The 17,555-nt window shown below is 43.0% G+C and overlaps 1 protein-coding gene across 1 annotated transcript in view; it reads left to right on the forward strand.

The window, feature by feature from the left end:
- Positions 1 to 7,402: 7,402 nt before the first annotated feature.
- ZNF608 (zinc finger protein 608) overlaps positions 7,403 to 17,555 on the forward strand; it is a 76,108-nt gene continuing 65,955 nt past the window's right edge. The window contains exon 1 of the mRNA XM_054003290.1: positions 7,403 to 8,287. Within this exon, the coding sequence (XP_053859265.1) occupies positions 7,403 to 8,287 (885 nt within the window). The remainder of the gene's footprint in view (positions 8,288 to 17,555) is intronic.

Here is a 17,555-nt window from a genome sequence, read left to right on the forward strand (position 1 = left end):
AGTGCCGCCGCTCCCCCGGGGCCCGCGCGCGGGGCCCCTGCCCCGCCCCGCGCTCCGCCGACCAATGGCGGACCGCGAAAGCGATTTGTGGCGCGCTGATTGGGCGCTGCCCGCTCAGCGGCCGGGGGAGCGGGCAGCGCGCGGGGCCCGCGGCCGCGGGAGGGGCGGGAAGGTGCTTCTCCTCACGGCGTTCGCGGGCTGCGGCCGGCCCGGGGCAGCGAGGCCGGCGTCGCGGGCCTCCGCCAAAGAAAGAGACCTTCGACGGTGATTCTTCGTTACGTGTGCGGTGTATATGTCTGGCAAGGCTAAAAAAAAAACACCAACAAAACCAAAACCGACAAAAACCAAACAACGCTCCCAACAAAACAAAACAAAACAGAAATCGCACAGGGACCAGGGCGGGTGAATGGTGATCTCTTGGTATTGTTAGCGGTCTGCAGCTGCACCAGTTAAGTATGGATGCCCTATTTTAGACAAACATCACTAATTTATTGGCCTTTTGTCTGTCTTGTAAAATGCACAGAAATACAAAATTGTAATCTAATTTGGTAAGCAGGTAGAAATTAAGGCGGAAAAGCCACTAAATCACACAGCAGGCCCTGGCTGCTTTTTGAAATACCGACATTCTCAGCCTGACAAGACAATGTGAGTTCAGTGATCTTTTTGCATCCACTCGTGGGAATCGGCTGCTGCAGATGCACCCATGGGCTGGCGAGCAGTCTTGCTGTAATTTCTGCCACAGAAATGGATAAATAAAACCCTGCTTCGGCAACCATGCAGTACGCTGGACAGGCTCCTTCCCTGTAGAATCATGCACAAAAAACTGGGAGGGAATGGGGCGAGAGAGGGGGCTCCCTTCCGAAATTTGTAATATAAGGAGGTTTTTAAGGATATTTTACTCATCAGTTGGCCTCTGTGATTAGTAACCTTCTGTGGTTGGCTCTTCCACTGACCGTTGCTTCCAAAAATTAAAATGATGGTGTAAGACAGATAAAGCAGAGGCATTTTTGTAATCTCTCCCAGTGACTGTTCCTTGGCTAGTTAACAGACCATCTATTCAGAAGCAATTTTCTTTGGGCTGAAATTATGTGCTGACCATAGCAGATCACTTCCCATAATACCCCTTCCCCCACCCAATGCTAAATACAAACCGTCTCCTACTCACTGTATAATAATGTGAAAATTACTGTAATTTTGCAGACGAGAAGCAGCCCAAAGTGAAACGTGTCTAAACAGAGGTCGATACTGAAAAATCAGGGTCATTACCTAAATCTGAAAAATACATACTGTAAGGAAACAGGAATAGTGATCCACGACTAAGTAGACCAAAAGCTTGGTGATGCTGATTTTAAATTTTTGCTAACCAGCGAGTGACATCACTCAAGAGCTATCCCGGGGAAACAGTGATTTTCGGTGCCTTGTAACATTATGCACGCCCACTGCTCCACAAATTGCACATGCTGGGCACAAGTGTCCCCTCTCTGGGGGGAGGGTGGTAGGGTCTCCAGCCGTCTCCGCTACTACACCGGCTGGGAAGCGGCCGCTCACAGGTCCTCCGTGCAATTATTTGTGCGTCGTCCCAGCGCCCGGGAGGGAGGGCAAGGATGTGTTCACTGTTCACACCTCAGCATTTCTTGTTTGCCACGAAGGGTTTTTTTTTTTTTTTTTTAGCTTCCTTCTCCCCCTTTGTAATGGCTTAAACATTTCATGTGATCAAGGGCCTCCTTGACAATGAACATATCCCTGCTAATAAACCTTTCATTATCAGCCCCTGAAGGGGAACTATTTTTACACAGGAAAAACGGAGCAGTCTCAGACCAGGCAGCATCAAGGCCTCTCAAGGCTGCGTATGTTGGTGACCGCAGTGCCCGCGGCCTGAAGGGCTCAAAGGACCTGGAGGGCAGCCTCTTCTCCGGGGCCCCTGGTCACGGTGACCTGGTGGCCATAGCGCGGTCGGGTGCCACGCCACGGACGGTTTTTTTCCCCACTAGTCTTGTTTCACCTTATGCAAAGCCCCTGCAGCAAAGCCAGGTGTGAGGGGGGTTTGCTTCTCTGGTAGTTCTCCACTAATCGCCCCTTTGATTGGGAAGCCTGCAACGCGGGGACGCTGACGCGCGTGATTTGCTCAGCTGGACGAAATCCAAAGAGGTATTTTATCACCCTGTCTTGGGTGTGCAGGACATCGTAAATGCCACGCTTTGACTTCTTGCCGGAAATTTTGACTTGGGCGATGCGTACGTTTGGCAAGAAAAACATCCCGTATCGATTTTCACAGGGAGATCAGTCCCAGCAAGATCAAGGGGAAAAGGAAGAGGGGGGGGGGGAAGTCAAAGAGAGGGGAAAGGAAAAAAAAAAAAAAAGAAGAAGAAAAAAAATAGTAGATCGTGCTTAAGGGTGTTAAAAGGAACAGGGTGTCTGCGGGGCTAGTGCCCCCCACCTCATGACCCTCCTGTGCCCGCGGGCGGCGGCCGCCGCCGCCCCCATTCCATTCCATCCCCGCCGTCCGCGAAGGGTTAAACGCAATTTAACGCAGTGGTGTAGCATAATGGCTCCCAACGTAAACAAAAGGAATTATTAAGGGGGATATTTTCGAACTACACAAAGCCCGATAGGGAAGATTTTTGTTACTAATTCCTGTGAAAGGATGTTCACGTGGTAGTTATAGGGTCGCTGGCATTCACACTTCAGTGCGTGCGGCAGTAAATCAGCAGTCTGGAAACAAAAGGGTTATTTTCTGCTCCCCTTCCTTCCGAAAAAGAGGAAGAAAAAAATAAAGGAAGAAAGAATAAAACCCGACCTGTCTAACTTAAGCCATATCGTAAAAATGAACATGTAATAAAATACATGAGGAGCTGAAAAAGTGAACGCAAGAAAGAGGACTGATCGGAGAGCGGAGCAGCGCCTCGGTGACCCCCAAGCAGAGGTGGGGGTCCTGCCCTACCCTAAACCTCCCCTCAGCCCCTTCCTCCAGACACTGTTTGCTTTTCTCCTTCACTAAGCACGAAAATAATCGCACATGTGTATCAGCAACCCTCTCTCGCTGGCTTCAAGCTGTTAGAATTTTGAATGAAGGGGCATTTAAAAATTATGACTGAGATTCTAAATTGCCTCTTTGAAACCGGCACAGAAAAATCATTCATCATGGCTTCGAAAACTGCCCTGAAATTAAAACGAAATGAGGGAGTCTTCCTCCCGACGTGTGAGTCTTGGCAGAGCTACACTCCACCTTGGTTTTCTATTTTTTTCCCCTCCTCCCCCTCTCTCTCTTTTTTTTTTTTTTTTTTTTTTTTTTTTTTTTTTTTTTTTTCTCCCGTCATTTCTTTCCCTCTCCCTCAGCTTTAAATGTTATGTAGGATAATTGAAATGGGAAACACGATTTTGTATCTGGCTGCAGCACGGAGGCTCGGTGTAGGCTGCGGACTGCAGAGCGCGAGGCTGCGTGCGTGTGCGTAGTGTGCGTGTGAGTGCAGAAGTGTGAGTGTACAATGCGTGGGGGGTGGGGTGGTGTGAGGGTACCGGGCGGGTGTGCAGTGTGTGCGGGGTGAGGATAGTGGGCATGTGTTCGGGGGAGCAGTGTGTGCGGGGTGAGGGTAGCGGGCGTGTGATCGGGGGTGCAGTACGTGCGGGGCTACAAGGCGCGAGTGCGAGCGGGTGCCGGGGGTGTGAGCGGGTGCGTGTTTGTCTTTCGCCCTCGCCGGCAGGCAGGAGGAGCGGCGGGCCAATGGCAGGGCCCGGTTTCATAAAAGCTGGGTGCTGATTGGCCGGCAGGGAAAGGGCATCGCGAACAAAGAAAAGTCCCTCTCAGGTACCGCGCGGAGCGAGGCTCCCACTCCCCCGCCTCGGCCGCTGCCGTGGGGGCAGCGCCCCTGTTCCCTATGCTTCTGTGTCAGCCTGTGAGGGGACAGACACACATGCCGCGTTTGCCTTCTCTGCCCAGTTTTTATTTTTATTTTATTTTGTTTTTTTGGTTTTTTTTTTTTTGGTCGTTGTTTTAATTTTGTTTCTAGAAAGAAAGGAAGGTTCATAGTATCTGGTGCTCTTCCTCCAAACACAATAAATCTGTTGAAGACATTAGATTTTTTTTTTTCTAAAATAAAAAGCGGCTGCAACAAAAACACACTCAATGCAGTTAGAAGGAAAAGGTCAACTCGATCCAATACAGACCGTAAGTACGGTTGCGTGGTGTGTCTATAGCACTTAGAGGGGATTTTTTTTTTTTTTTTTTCTGCAAACGGGAGTGTTAGAGTTTTGGGACTTGAAATAACTAGGATTCTTGGGGATTTTTAAAGGAGGAAGAAAACCCCAAACCAATCCCACAAACAGGGTGAGTTATTTGAGGGAAGTAAGAGGGTGCAAGCACTGTAGCCACACAAATCATACTTGACGATGCACTTGGGGGGCGTTAAAGCGCAGTGCCTTTTTTGGGTTTTAACTAACCCAGGGTGGGGGAGGGGGGGGGAAACAAAAGTGACACCATTACAGCCAAGTCTGCATTGCTTCCCCCCCCACCCCCCGGGCTTCCAGAGCACTGCGCTCGTTAGCAGGAGCGATGGGCCACCGACAGACCGGGAGGCACGCCGCATGTCACACCGAGACACCAAACGCGAGGCTGGAGCTAAGGGGTGGGGGTGGGATGGTCCCTCGGCGGCTGCCCGTTTCCATCGCCGTCTCGTTCTGCCGGCCCTGAGGCGCAGGAAAGGGAAAGCCCTGAGGTAAATGGGCCACCCCGGGGAGGTGGCGGGCGGCTCGGCGAGGCGTTTCTGGGGGGCACCCCCAGACTCCAGCAGAGGCGGCGGGGCGGCGCAGGGCCGGGGCCGGGCGCGGCCCGCCCCGCTGGGTGTGTGAGGGGCGGCCCCGGCCGCGCTCCGGCTCCGCTCGGCGGCGGCCAATGGAGCCCGGCGGCGTCACGTGACGCGGGCAGCGGGACCCGCCGCACCTCCCCCGCCCTCCCGCCACCGGCAATTCATTACGGCTTTTAGCTTCCCATCGCTGGCTAATTAAAAATACTAAGCTAATGCTCCGAGACCGTCTGACTTGGGGAGGGAGGCATAGGGAAGGGGGAGGGGGTGATAACGGTAGACTGCGAGGTTTGCTGAGACAATAAGGTGGGAGCGATCTGTCCTGACAAAAAGGTCGTCTGCTTTATCTCCTCGGACTCTAATTACTGAATTACTTTCCGCATGACTGACTAGCCCAAGCTCAGGGGTTTTTCGTTGTTATTATTCCCCCCCTCTCCCGCCCCGAGACAGCCATTCGAAACTGATACGTGCCTATTTTTTTTTTTTTTCTAATTCCTGTTTTTAAAAAGCGCTGATCTAACGCTGGTGGGGGAGGGGCGGACAGAAGAACGGACGGGGACAGGCACCGCCCCCCCCCCCCGAAATCTTACCCCTGGGAAAATTTAGTTCGTTTGAGAGCACGCAGTCCTTCCTCCACTCCCACAAAATGTTTTGATAACCGGTTTATCAGATCAGTGATTCCCCCCCTCCCGCTCCTCCTCCTCTTCCTCGCCCCCCCCTCTTCCCCCTCCCCCCCGCCTCCCCCGCCCGTTTCCCCTCAAGTTACTTCAAGAAATCAGATCTGTCAGGACGGGCGAAAAAAATGCCACTTCCCAACTAACAGACGGAATCCAGCCCAGATTTTCAGTCCTTTCTTCTTTTTTTCCTTCCTCCCTTTCACTAATTTATCCCGATGTTAGCACATTCTGCCTTGTAACACCCGGGCGCCTGTAGGTTTGTTTCGTGGGATCATTACTTAGTGATCGGGATGGCTCCCAGGTCTGGGGCTGAAGACGGAGTGTGAAGTTGGGGAAACATTTTTTTTTTTCCTTTCTCTCTCTTTTTTTTTTTTTTTTTTTTAAATATTATTGTGGTGATTATTACCTCTCGGTGCTTATTCAGGAAAAGCAAACAAACAAAAATCTGGTCCTTGATGCTTCACTTTTGAATGTGAAATATTACCTCCCAGCTCGTAAAGTTGTGAGGCACAGAATTTTTTTTTTTTTTTTGCCTTTTTTGCTTTTTTTTTTTTTCTTTAAGCAAGGACGAAAAAAAAACTAGACAAACAAACAAACAAAAAAAAAAAAGGACTTCTGATCCGTGTGCCAAAGTAGGGGGAGATATGTTATTGACCGATTTATACTGGCTGAGATGATACTTGCTTTCTACTTCTTGATCACTTGCTCTTTAAGTAAAATGAGGCACAGAGTTGTTGCTGAGACGAGTGGGAACAGCATTTTGATTTGCTGGTTTAATTAAAAATGATAAAGGATTAAAGGTAAGCATTATGCATATATATGTATAAATATTTCGGCAGTCGACTGTAAAAGGGAGAGATCCCTTTAAAAATCGTTTTAACTAAGCTTTGTCAAACACACACTCATTTGCGGTCACTGAGGCCACCTTGGTGCAGATCACTTAAAGAGTGTATGTCTTAATCAGTTTCCTGTACAGTCAGTAATACTATATTTAACAGACCTAACAATTGTGTGACCTAGGAATACATTAGAGCTGCTTTTAGGACTGTTACCTTAAGGATATTTTTTTTTAAAGAAATGAGAATTTTTATTTATTCTCACATTTTTTTAAATTTTAACCTACGGATTTTAATATTTTCCAGTAAACATTAGAGTTTGTAGGTTGTTGTTTTTAACAGAAGGTGTATTGTGGCAGGGAAAATGAGGTTTCCCACTTCCCTTAGCACTCTCCTCCCCCCCCCCCCCCCCAAGAGATTAAGTGGAAAGGGGGGTTAAAAGATAATACAGGAGAGTCACAAAACTTCAAGGGTCTGGTTTAAAGCCACAAAATCCATGGAATGCACTGAAGAGTGAATCTGTGTCCTTCCTTTTTTCCTTTTCGTGCCTAGGTGGTGGTCCAAGGGGTTAGATTACAACATGTGCTCCAACAGCTAGGCACCACTTCTTTGACTGTATTTCCTGAACTTTGTGGATTTAAATAATGTAGATAATTTTTTCTTCCTTTTTTTTTTCTTCCTTTTTTTTTTTTTTTCCTTCTTTTTTATGGACATGGCTCTTAAAGAGAGGTTGTGGATGTTGGTATACAACTAGAATAAAAGTGCTCATTATAAAAACATCACAGCCACCGTCTCTGGTTTAACAAACTTAAGAACGTGGCAATGCTGAATGTTTTTGCTCCCCCCTACCTTGCCCCCTCTTTATTGAGTGACGTTATATTGTGGTAACACCCAGACAAGACATACTTGACTGTTTCCCTCCTCACAGGACAACGTGGATGTGGACTGCAGGTTTTGAGCCTAGACACACCTAGGGGAGGAAGACAAGAAGAGTTGAACTTAAGAGAGAGCCCAACGGAGATAAACGAATGTCCCCACATCTCCAAAGAAAAGTTCATCGGATTTTTACTCTAGAGATCTTATCTTCAGGATGTCATTGAACACTTCCACTGCAGGAAAAGGTGTGGATCCAAACGCAGTTGACACTTATGACAGTGGCGATGATTGGGAAATCGGTGTTGGGAATTTAATAATTGATTTGGACGCTGACTTAGAGAAGGACAGACAGAAATTTGAGATGAATAACTCTAATACCACCAGCAGCAGCAATACCAGCTCCAAGGATTGTGGGGGTCTGGCTTCCAGTGGGGTTAATGCTACCTCAGCCTTAGCTGATGGCCTAAAATTTGCTTCTGTTCAGCCCTCTGCTCCCCAGGGGAATTCCTCTCACAAAGAGACTAGCAAATCAAAAGTGAAAAGGAGTAAAACTTCTAAGGATGCTAATAAATCTCTGCCTTCTGCTGCCTTGTATGGGATTCCTGAGATCAGCGGTGCTGGCAAAAGGCAGGAAGTCCAAGGGCGCCCTGGAGAGGCAACTGGCATGAATTCAGCACTGGGTCAAAGTGTGAGCAGTAACCCAAACGGCAATAATAACAACACCAGCAACACCACCACCGTTGCTTCTTGTGGGAAAAACAAAGAGGAGAAACCAGGTAAAGCCCCAGGCAGCAGAGGCTCCAAGCGGGATAAGGATGCAGGAAAATCCAGGAAGGACAAGCAGCATGACCTGCAGCAGGGCCACCCCAATGGCAGTGGGGGTGGCAATAGCCAAATTCCCTCTGGGCACCTCTATGGCTTCGGGGCCAAGGGAAGCAATGGTGGAAGCAGCAGCCCCTTCCACTGCACCTCCTCTGCTGTGGGGGAGGTGAGCAAAAGTACCCCGGATTCAGGGTTAATGGGGAACTCTGTTTTGGTAAAGAAGGAAGAGGAGGAGGAGGAGAGCCACAGGCGAATCAAGAAATTGAAAACAGAAAAGGTAGGACAAAGCTCCTCTCCACCTCTTCTGTGTTTTTCCATGTCTATAATAAGTGTCCCATGACTGTCCCATGACTGTATGTCTGGCTCCTCTGTCTTCTCTGCTGTGTATTTGTAACATGCATATGTCCTTCCTCCTTTCCTTAAAAAAAAAAAACAAACAAACAAACAAAAAAAACCCCAGAAAAAACCTACCAAAACCACCCCAGAGACCTCTTCACTACATGGAAGATACCATTTTTCCAGTGTGCTGCTCTTCCTTGTGATTTTCTCTCCTGTCTTCAGATCTAGAGAACATTTCTGTTTTGTCTGTTCATTTTAATTGCGTTTATCCAGAAGGAGAAACACAGAGATGACCCTGACTAAGCGGTCCCCAGTTTTAGCAGAGAGCAGCAGTACCAATGGGATGGCATGTGTTTGCAGGCTGGGGCTGCATAGCTCAGGCTCCAGGCACAGCAGGTCTTGAATATGCTGCTGACTCTACCACGGCATCAGCAGGCATTCGCGGCCATTCCTCTCCCAAAGGCTAAAGGAACCCCTCTCCCTTTCTCTGACCCTCTGCCTAGAGCTGAGATTGTGCTTGGGGAGGAAACAGGAGCTGTCAGCAGAGATGGGGCTCTGCCATTGCGCTTCAAGGAGACACAGGATGCTTACTTATTGTGTTGGGGTCTTCCGTTCACTGTAGCCCAGAGGCCCCAGAAGCTGATGTAGCGACTGGGAGGAAGGAGCCAGCAGACAGGCAGTGCCTCTTGTCTTCCTCGAAGGAGGATGCTGGGAGCAGGGAAACGCACCTTGTGCTGAGAACGGTGTGTGCAAAACAGCTTTTGGAACAGAGTGGAGCCGTTTGTCTCCTGTCTGGAGGAGTTTTCCTCTCTGAGCCATGCTGGCCCTTGGATTTGAACTGCTTGTTTGTTTACCAGTTGAAATGTGTGACAGAAATCAGATGGGAGTGTGCGGTTTTATTACTTTCTATTTCAGATGCTTTCTGTATGAATAGATGGCTGCTACTCTATTATTTGGGAAAGGTGGAGTGAGATCTTGTTGTCTTTTGTCAACTGCTGATTCAAGGATGTTCTGGTGTTAGTGGGAGTTCAGTCCCTAGGGCAGAAGCTATTTCCTGGGGTCCAGAGGGCGAGTGTTGGCCCATGATTACAAGTACAGTAAATTCTACAGGTTGTTAAACAAAGAGAACCTGGTCTGCCTGAAAAATAAAGCAAACCAACACCCTCCAGATGAACAATCTCAGGGTGTTAAGATTGTGACAGCTGTTTGTCCTAAATTACCTGCTTTTACAACTTCCCCAGTGAACATTCAGCAATGGGGAAACTTTCAGGTCGGTGTTAACTGTATGGTCTGCAAGTGTCTTGAAAGGCTGAAGGTCTCAAGGAGTGGGGAGTTATGTCTTCTTATGACTGGTTACCAGCTTTTTGTATTTCAGTAATGAAGTTTTTGTAATACTAAGTCGACTGGAGGATTAGATTTGGGTGTTTGTGATAGCAGATACTTGTTAGTACTGGTAGATAATTCCAAGGGATTTTCTGTTCAAGCCAAGGAACCAATTAAATCTCAAATTGTATGCATATTATTGCTTTTAAGATAGCATATCTATGGATGAATTTGAATGAGCCTTATGACCTTGTCTAAATGCAGATGAGAAAACGAGATTGCTGTGTAATTCATGTGTATATGTTTGCATTTTGATTTATCAAAAGTGCTGTTCACGGCAGAAAGCTGTCCAAAAATCTCATGGTCTCTTTATTATCTTAGTACAGTAGGCATTTACTTCTGTTGCCAATAGTCTTCAAATTGCAGTTCTCTAATCTGTTTTAACTATCTAGATAAATTGCCCTAATCCGGTCTTCACAATGGCTGTGGTTAAAGAGTCAGAGCCATTTGATTGGATTCAGTGGCTGCCTGGAATGTGGGAGGTACTGCCCTTTTGCAACCCCCTTAGCCTTTTAATCTCTCAGCCAAATGTTCACATTCAACAATTTTGTTTAGCTGGCAATCTGAACATTTCAGTATCTCAAAGGCTGCTGCCATGGCAACGGAGATTAGAGGGTGGTGTGGTTTCTCCCGTTTTTGTATTCTTTCAGCTCTCTAGTCACACAGGAAATTGTACGAAGAATCTATATACGTGCGAGTAATCTTATGTGCAGTATAAATGGGATGGCATGCAAATTCAGAGCAAACACGTATGGAGGAGTTCAGCGTCAGTGACACACTCTGTGTGTTGTAGATGTCGCTCCAGGAGGAGGTCTGGAGCTTGCATTTCCAGCAACAGCCGCTGCTGTTGGCACACACCGACTTTAATACAGGCTTTGCACACCAGAATCGTGCAGCCTTGGCCATTGTCTGGCACAATGGTGTGCTTGCTTGCTATCTGAAGTCCCTTAGCGTTTTTCTTAGCCAAGAATGTTCCCTTTTATAATAATAATAATGTAGCTCGTTGGTGATAATGTTTGATATTATAAGTCCAGCCAGTGGCAACATTAGTAACATTCGAGTGTTTTATGTTTGTTGATCTGCCTTTTTTTTTTTTTTTTGTTTTCTCAAATGATTGTCTTTGGAAAGAATTCTTTAAAGGTTTTAGATTGTTGAAGTGTTATTGCTTTGACTGTTTATATGCTGGAACATATGTGCCATACTTGCAGAAAGCAACTTGTGTCTGTAGATGAATACCTAATTTTCAGCCTGCATGTTGAAATCAATGTTCAGTTATTTTTACAGTTGTGCAAGACATGCCTCATGAATTTGGAAGTTTCCTTTTAGAATCAGATGAGTTCATGACTGCTGATTAAAAATCTACATGTTTTTATATGTGGCGTGGAATATAATACTGCATTTATTTACTATTTGTGAAAAGCTTGGAGCAGATTCCCAGGAGTTGTAGTCACTGTTTAGCTTTCACAGCATGCTTCAATTCTATTTTTAGTCTATTTATTATGTTTCCTTGCTGCAGAAAGTCATGTAAAACATGATAAATTGGATCTTACGAAGCCTAATTAAATCAATGACTGTGTTCTGCTGGCTCTTTTATGCAGAAACCGCAAGTATGTTGTAAAAGTTGCCACTCCCCTAATATGTGGATAAAGTCAAAGTGTGCTGTAATTCTAAGATGTTTGAGCTATATTTGTGCAGTCCATTTTGTGGCTAAGCCAACACTGACATGTCTGAATAAGTAGCTTTGACAGGTAGGCTAACCCCTCCTAAGATTTTTGGTGTTAAAACCTGTCTCCATTTTCCATTTCTTATCCATACTGTTTTAGCACAGTTACTGACTGTCAGCATGAACTCATCATCTGTTCCAGCTAAGTTTTTTTTGTTTTTTAACAGCTGTTACATTTAAAAGTGTTCAGAATAGCTACAAAATTTGCTTTGTATGCATTGTGAGGAGATTTTGGAATTCATTCAGTCATAATTTACTCTGAGATATGGGAAGACTTCAGTTGGTATGTGAAAAACAGTATGTTTACATGAAATTAATGCAGAAGATATAAAGCTGTAATCAGAAGGTTTTAAACCTTCTTTAGACCTTCTAAAGGTATCAGTCTAGTGATATTCCAGGATGGAATCTTTCTCTTTTTTTAGTTTAGTGCTTCTCATTAAGACTGCATTCACATTTGAAAGTTGTCTTTAGTAAATTAGCATGTTGGCGAGTATTATTTATTTTATCTTCACTTTCCTTCTTGTGTTTTAGTGTTATGATTTAGTGTTTTGTATGCTATCAGGAATCTCTGAGTGAATTTTACCTATTGATGTAAATCATATAAGTACATGCTTTGATTAATGATGGTATGGAGATATGCTCTTCATGTACTTTCCTTGCTGGCCTTGTGTGTAGTTTATTCACTGTGAAATAAAAGGGCAGGGAGGTCACTTGCTGTAATTAAAGAACAAACTCTATTGTTGTTTGACAGCAAACTGTTTTGAAAGCTACATAAGGGATTTAGCTGTTAAAAACATTGATAAGTATGGGCGTCTAACAATAAGCACAGCTCAAGGTTCTTAAAGTTCTGTAGTGCTGTCTAGTAGTGTGACAGTGCTTTTTGAGCTGGGTGAAGAGGTGTTGCCCTTTGGCCGAGGAAAGCTTTCCGTGTGAACCTGCTGACCTCTGCCAATATGTATGACCAGATCTTCTATTGAATTCCTGTGCAAAGCAAGAGTTAGAGTAGCACAATGGAGGCTGGTCTAGAGCATCTTACAAAGAAAGTAGGGAAGCTGATAACCATATTCGGGACTACGGGAAAAATATTTCAATTTGGGCATTAGTAATTTTACAATTTTAATAACTTCATTAATACCCAGTAAAGAGGAAAGAATTGATTGTCCAGATGTCATAAGGTTAACCGTGTTCTCCATGTTAAAGGGCTTTCCTGCAAGACTCTTTTAATTATAGCCATATAAAGACTTGTTTTTCCAAAGTAGCATTTTATAGTCCAATAAATGAAATGTATGTTAAAAGTGCTAAGCAAAATCTCCCATAACCATAGAGGTGTTCAATAACCAGATTCAAGTAACATGGAAAGTACCATCTGTTTCTAGTTTTCAGCATAAGCCCAGGAATTGAAAAGCTGAGATTTACTCGTATTTTTCCGACTCTTTCTTTTTTAAATTATTATTATCATTATTTTAAAAAGTTCACCTGGCACTTTATAGAAGCTTTCTGAAATGCAATAATACAGGAGAGACTGTGAAAACACATGTTCATACATACAGTTAACCAGTTCCACTTTAATTTAAAGAGATTTCCAGAAGCTCAGTCATTGAAGAATTTATAATAGTGAATCACCGCCTGCAGGCAAACACAATAAGGGTCAGTCCTTCAAAGGTTTTGCTATTGAGGTAGAACCTGATTTACTCTGTCTTTCCTTACGAAGTAAAAACGAAGGGGGGAAAAAACCCCACAATCACCCCAACAACAACAACCAAAAAACCCACCCCCACCTCTCAAAGGATAACTTTAGCAAGCTCTTATCAGGCACCTAATTGCATATGATAAAAACATTGACTAAAATTTTCCATGCAGACTTTACTGCTGTTCAGAGAAGTGTTCTAGAATTCTTGATAGGGAGAAAATGACTCTTTTAAAGATAACTTGTTCTAAACTGTTAGGCAATGAGATTCTTGGCTGTAGCCTATAAGCCCTGGATAAAACGCCATCCGGCCTTTGTTTGAGGTCTTTTACTGAAGCTAATGACTGGTCTTGTGCCGCCCTGAGATAAATGACATTATCTCTGAGTGGTCTGACAGGAAACAGACATGTTAATGGTGAAGCTGCGGGGAGGATCTGCTGTAGTTCTGACAAAAGAGAAAAGCTTGGACCCCTGGTTGTGATCATTAACACAGAATGCATTCCGTCATAACTAGAAAGCCATTTTATTGACAACAACGTAAATCATAAATCTGAAATCTGTAGGGGTTTTTTGCGTGCTCAAACTAGTCCCTTTTTTTTCTCCACCGTGTAAGAAATGGGTTATCTCCATAGTACTGACATTAGTGGGAGGGCCTGGGTTCTGCTTTCTGTTAAATGGACACATCCTTTGCACGTTGAATGCAGGTTCCCCTTTATGTGCCCTGTGTTATCCATGCTATTTGCATTTCTAAAAGAATTTAAAAAAACCCTGTGTTTCTTCACGTCTTAGACTCTTTATTGATACACGTGATATTGAGCATGTTTCACAAGCATCATCAGGAGTATCGTTGCAGAAGTACTAACATTTCAGCTATACTTTACTTCCATTTTGGATAAGGACATATTTATATTTTGGATTTCTGTCACCCACCCTTGAAAAAGGTTGGGTTTCTTCTGCAGCAGTTCAGGCTGTTTTGTGTTACTGCCACATGGTCCGTATTTCTCAAATACAGAATTCGCTTTTTGAATGGCATGTTCCAGATTTGTTGCATGATATATAGTTGGAATTGCTGAATATAACCAGGTTTTAGAGTCTACTGTGGTCTGAACTATACTTTGTACAAATGATCCAACGACCAGGTTATTATTTTTATAGTATTCTTAACTTTGTACCAGCTTTTATTGTACTTATATGATGTTCTAAATTCACATGGTGATATATTGCTATGTGCCCTGAATGGCTGGAGGTTGTCTGACTTCTTAACTGTGCTTCATTTCTTACAACAGAAATACATCTTGCCCTCAGTCCTCATATAGGCTCACACCTGTGGATCTGTGGATTGGCTTCAACTCAAGGGCTGGCCATATTTTTTGATAAAAACTAGCATTTGTTTTAGTGTGTTTACATGTCAAGGACTTATTTTTATTTCTTAACAATCACAGAATATATGTGGATTTTTAAAAAAAAAATGTGATCTGTACATAACATTTCTTGTTGGGTGAAAGACAGCAAAACAGTCTTTCATGAAAATTTCTGATGATGTCATAATTGCAAAAAGTAAATACCTTTCTAAAAAATCAGAAAAGTTAATCTATCTATCTATCAAAAAATTCTGTTTTATAAACCTCTTCCTTTTTCTTTTTTTGTAGCACTATTTCTGTCCAGTGCAGCTTTTTTCAGTGCAGCCTTTCACCAGAGTGAACAGTAACACAATCTATAATTTTTTAATTTGCTTAAAAATATGTTTGAGATGTGATAATTTTAATAAATATAATTACCAATTGTTATAGCAGGATTTGAGGGGTTTTCTTAAATGAGATTTTAAATCACAATTTAAAAAAGTTATTATTACATTATTGATTTAATAGCACAATGTACTGAAGGCAGTGAGTAGCCATTTGGACAAAGAAGAAGGTCAGAGAATGACTTTTGGTTGTGCTGTAGGATTTCAATAAGCACTCTCTGTTGCACTTTCTCTTTTAACTTTTAGAAAATGGTGTTGGCAATTGGAACAAAGCCTTTACATTTGAATGAAAGGTTGTAAAACTATTCAGAACGACTTGACTGACAAGCAAGTTCTTTGTAATTTCTTTTTCTTTTTTGAAAAAGCTGAGAGAAACATCAAGGACTGGAATAGGAATAGGTAGTTTGCTCTGACGCCCCATGTATGCTTCCATAATATATATGCTTATATATGTGTAACACTACTTGATTAAACAGTTCAAGTGAGCATTCAGGTCAAGTTGCATACAATGAAGTAGGAATTATGTCTGTATAGATAGGTTTTCCAGCTCTAGGGCCACAATGGCATTGATTAAATTTTCTGAAGTCTTAAGCCAACTCTGCAAGGAAGAAAGTTGCATTTAGTGACAGAGATTTATAATATGTCTGCTTTTATGGTAAGCTGACAAATACTGCTAAATCTTAAGGTGAAAGGATCAACTTCTCTAGCATCTGCCTGTAATACCTCTTAGGAATTAAATGTGAAGCTCTTTGTTTCACTAATTTTGAAGTGAAATTATGCTACATTCAGTTGTATGTCCTTTATGATAAATCTTTGTCTGCCCATCTTCAGAAAAAAATACCAAACATTTGGTTCCTTTATCTTCTCACAGCTTCCAATTCTTCCTGGCCTAAATCTCACTTTTGTGCACAGAGTTTGAGGTGTTTGTCTCCAGAGAAACTCCACCAAATAAGACTGGAAGGGAAATAACCTTCCAGTTTGAATGGATGTTTGAAGCATATGCCAATAGTGGCATGTGAATGCAGTTTTTGCAGTCAAAAGAGCAAACTAAAATCTATTGATTGTGGTTACTTGGTGTTTTCAAAACACTAGCATTCTAATTGTTGAGTTGTCTTGTCATGTTAACCAAGAAGCAGATGGCATAACACCACAGAAGTGTACTTTTACTTAAAGAAACTTTAGAGGTTTTGATGTGTTTTCTTTTCCTCTTATTTCCCCGATGGCTTCTTTTTATTGAAGAGTAACATGAGGAGACCTGGTAGTAATTTTATTGCTTTCCCATAACAGTTTGAAATAATAGGCTGGTCTTTGGTTGCCAGTCAAATTTCTACCAGTCAGCTTGTGCTTTTTTTTGGTTTGTGGTTTTTTTTTTCTGGTTTTTTTTTTTTTTTTGTTTGTTTTTGGTTTTTTTTTGGGGTTTTGTTTTGTTTTGTTTTTTTGGTTTGTTTTTGTTTTTTTTTTTTTTGGTTGGTTGGGGTTTTTTTGGTTTTTTTTTTTATTCTGTTTTTTATCATATGGTACTGGAATATAAAAATATATGTTTGTAGTTTGCTGTCAGAAACTGGCATTTTGTTTCAATTAGCAACAGAAGACTAAGCTCCAATTGGTCACACTTTGGTAAACTCTGAGAGCTTGCTTTCTTCATTCTGATAAAAGAAAGCGCCAAGTTTAGGCTGTGTTTCCCAGGAAATTTTGAGGCACATCTGGCCTCTTTAACTGTGTTCGCTGGACAGTTTGATTTTGCACACATTTAGTCATTTGCATTATCCATTGAATTAATTCAGCAGTTTTGTTAAGCCCATCCCCCCTGCAACACAAGTTCATGCTATTCAAATGCCACCTTTATTGATGAATTTCAGTGATGCTGTGCTGAACTCTGGTAGAAATAGGTCTGTGGGTACTATGGCTGCTTGTTAAATAAGCGTAGCCTTCATAGTTTTCACCACTTGCCTCAACCAGTAAGAAGAGTGAAAAGCAAACTAATCTTTCTCATAGTGCACAGGGCCAAACCAAATTATTTTTGGATTTCCTGTCACCTCCTTGGCTGATTTCTGTGGATGGCTTATGTTAAAAGCAACAATAATGTTTGAACTGGAAGTGTTTGGTCTTCGGGTTTTCATTCTTCATGGAGAACTGTTTATTTGAGTGTGGTTCGCCACACTACATGGATAGTACTATCAAATCTGTGCTTTATTATATGCTTGTAGCAGTGAAGTAATGGCAGTATTTGCATGTTTCAGGGTTTCATGTTCTTGCCAATTCTTTCTTTTTGAAGGAGGGAAATGAAACTAGGTCTGTATCTCTTCAAAAAAAGGTAATAGTTAGAAGCAAACACAATTAGAAATGGACCTTGGTACTTTGTTGAACTTTGTTTTGCTGGTAGGAGTTTTAAATCTGATTTAGTAAATGTTGAGGCATTTGTTTAGTTATCTTGCCCTGACTACAAGGATCTAATATTCCAAGAGTATTTATGGATATAATAAACATATTTGACATAAAGTTTTGATAGTTAATATTTGCTCTGGGTTTAATGTTAGGCACTATATGTTGTATTGCACTAGAGTTCTGGAATTTGAAAGAAAAATACTGCTGCATTTTGAGAACAATGAAGGTGGTTGTTCCACACCCAGTTTTACTGGAAACATAAATTGATGTTTTTGTCCACATCA

The sequence above is a fragment of the Vidua macroura genome, chromosome Z (genome assembly GCF_024509145.1).
Source record: "Vidua macroura isolate BioBank_ID:100142 chromosome Z, ASM2450914v1, whole genome shotgun sequence".
In the NCBI taxonomy this organism is placed as follows: domain Eukaryota; kingdom Metazoa; phylum Chordata; class Aves; order Passeriformes; family Viduidae; genus Vidua; species Vidua macroura.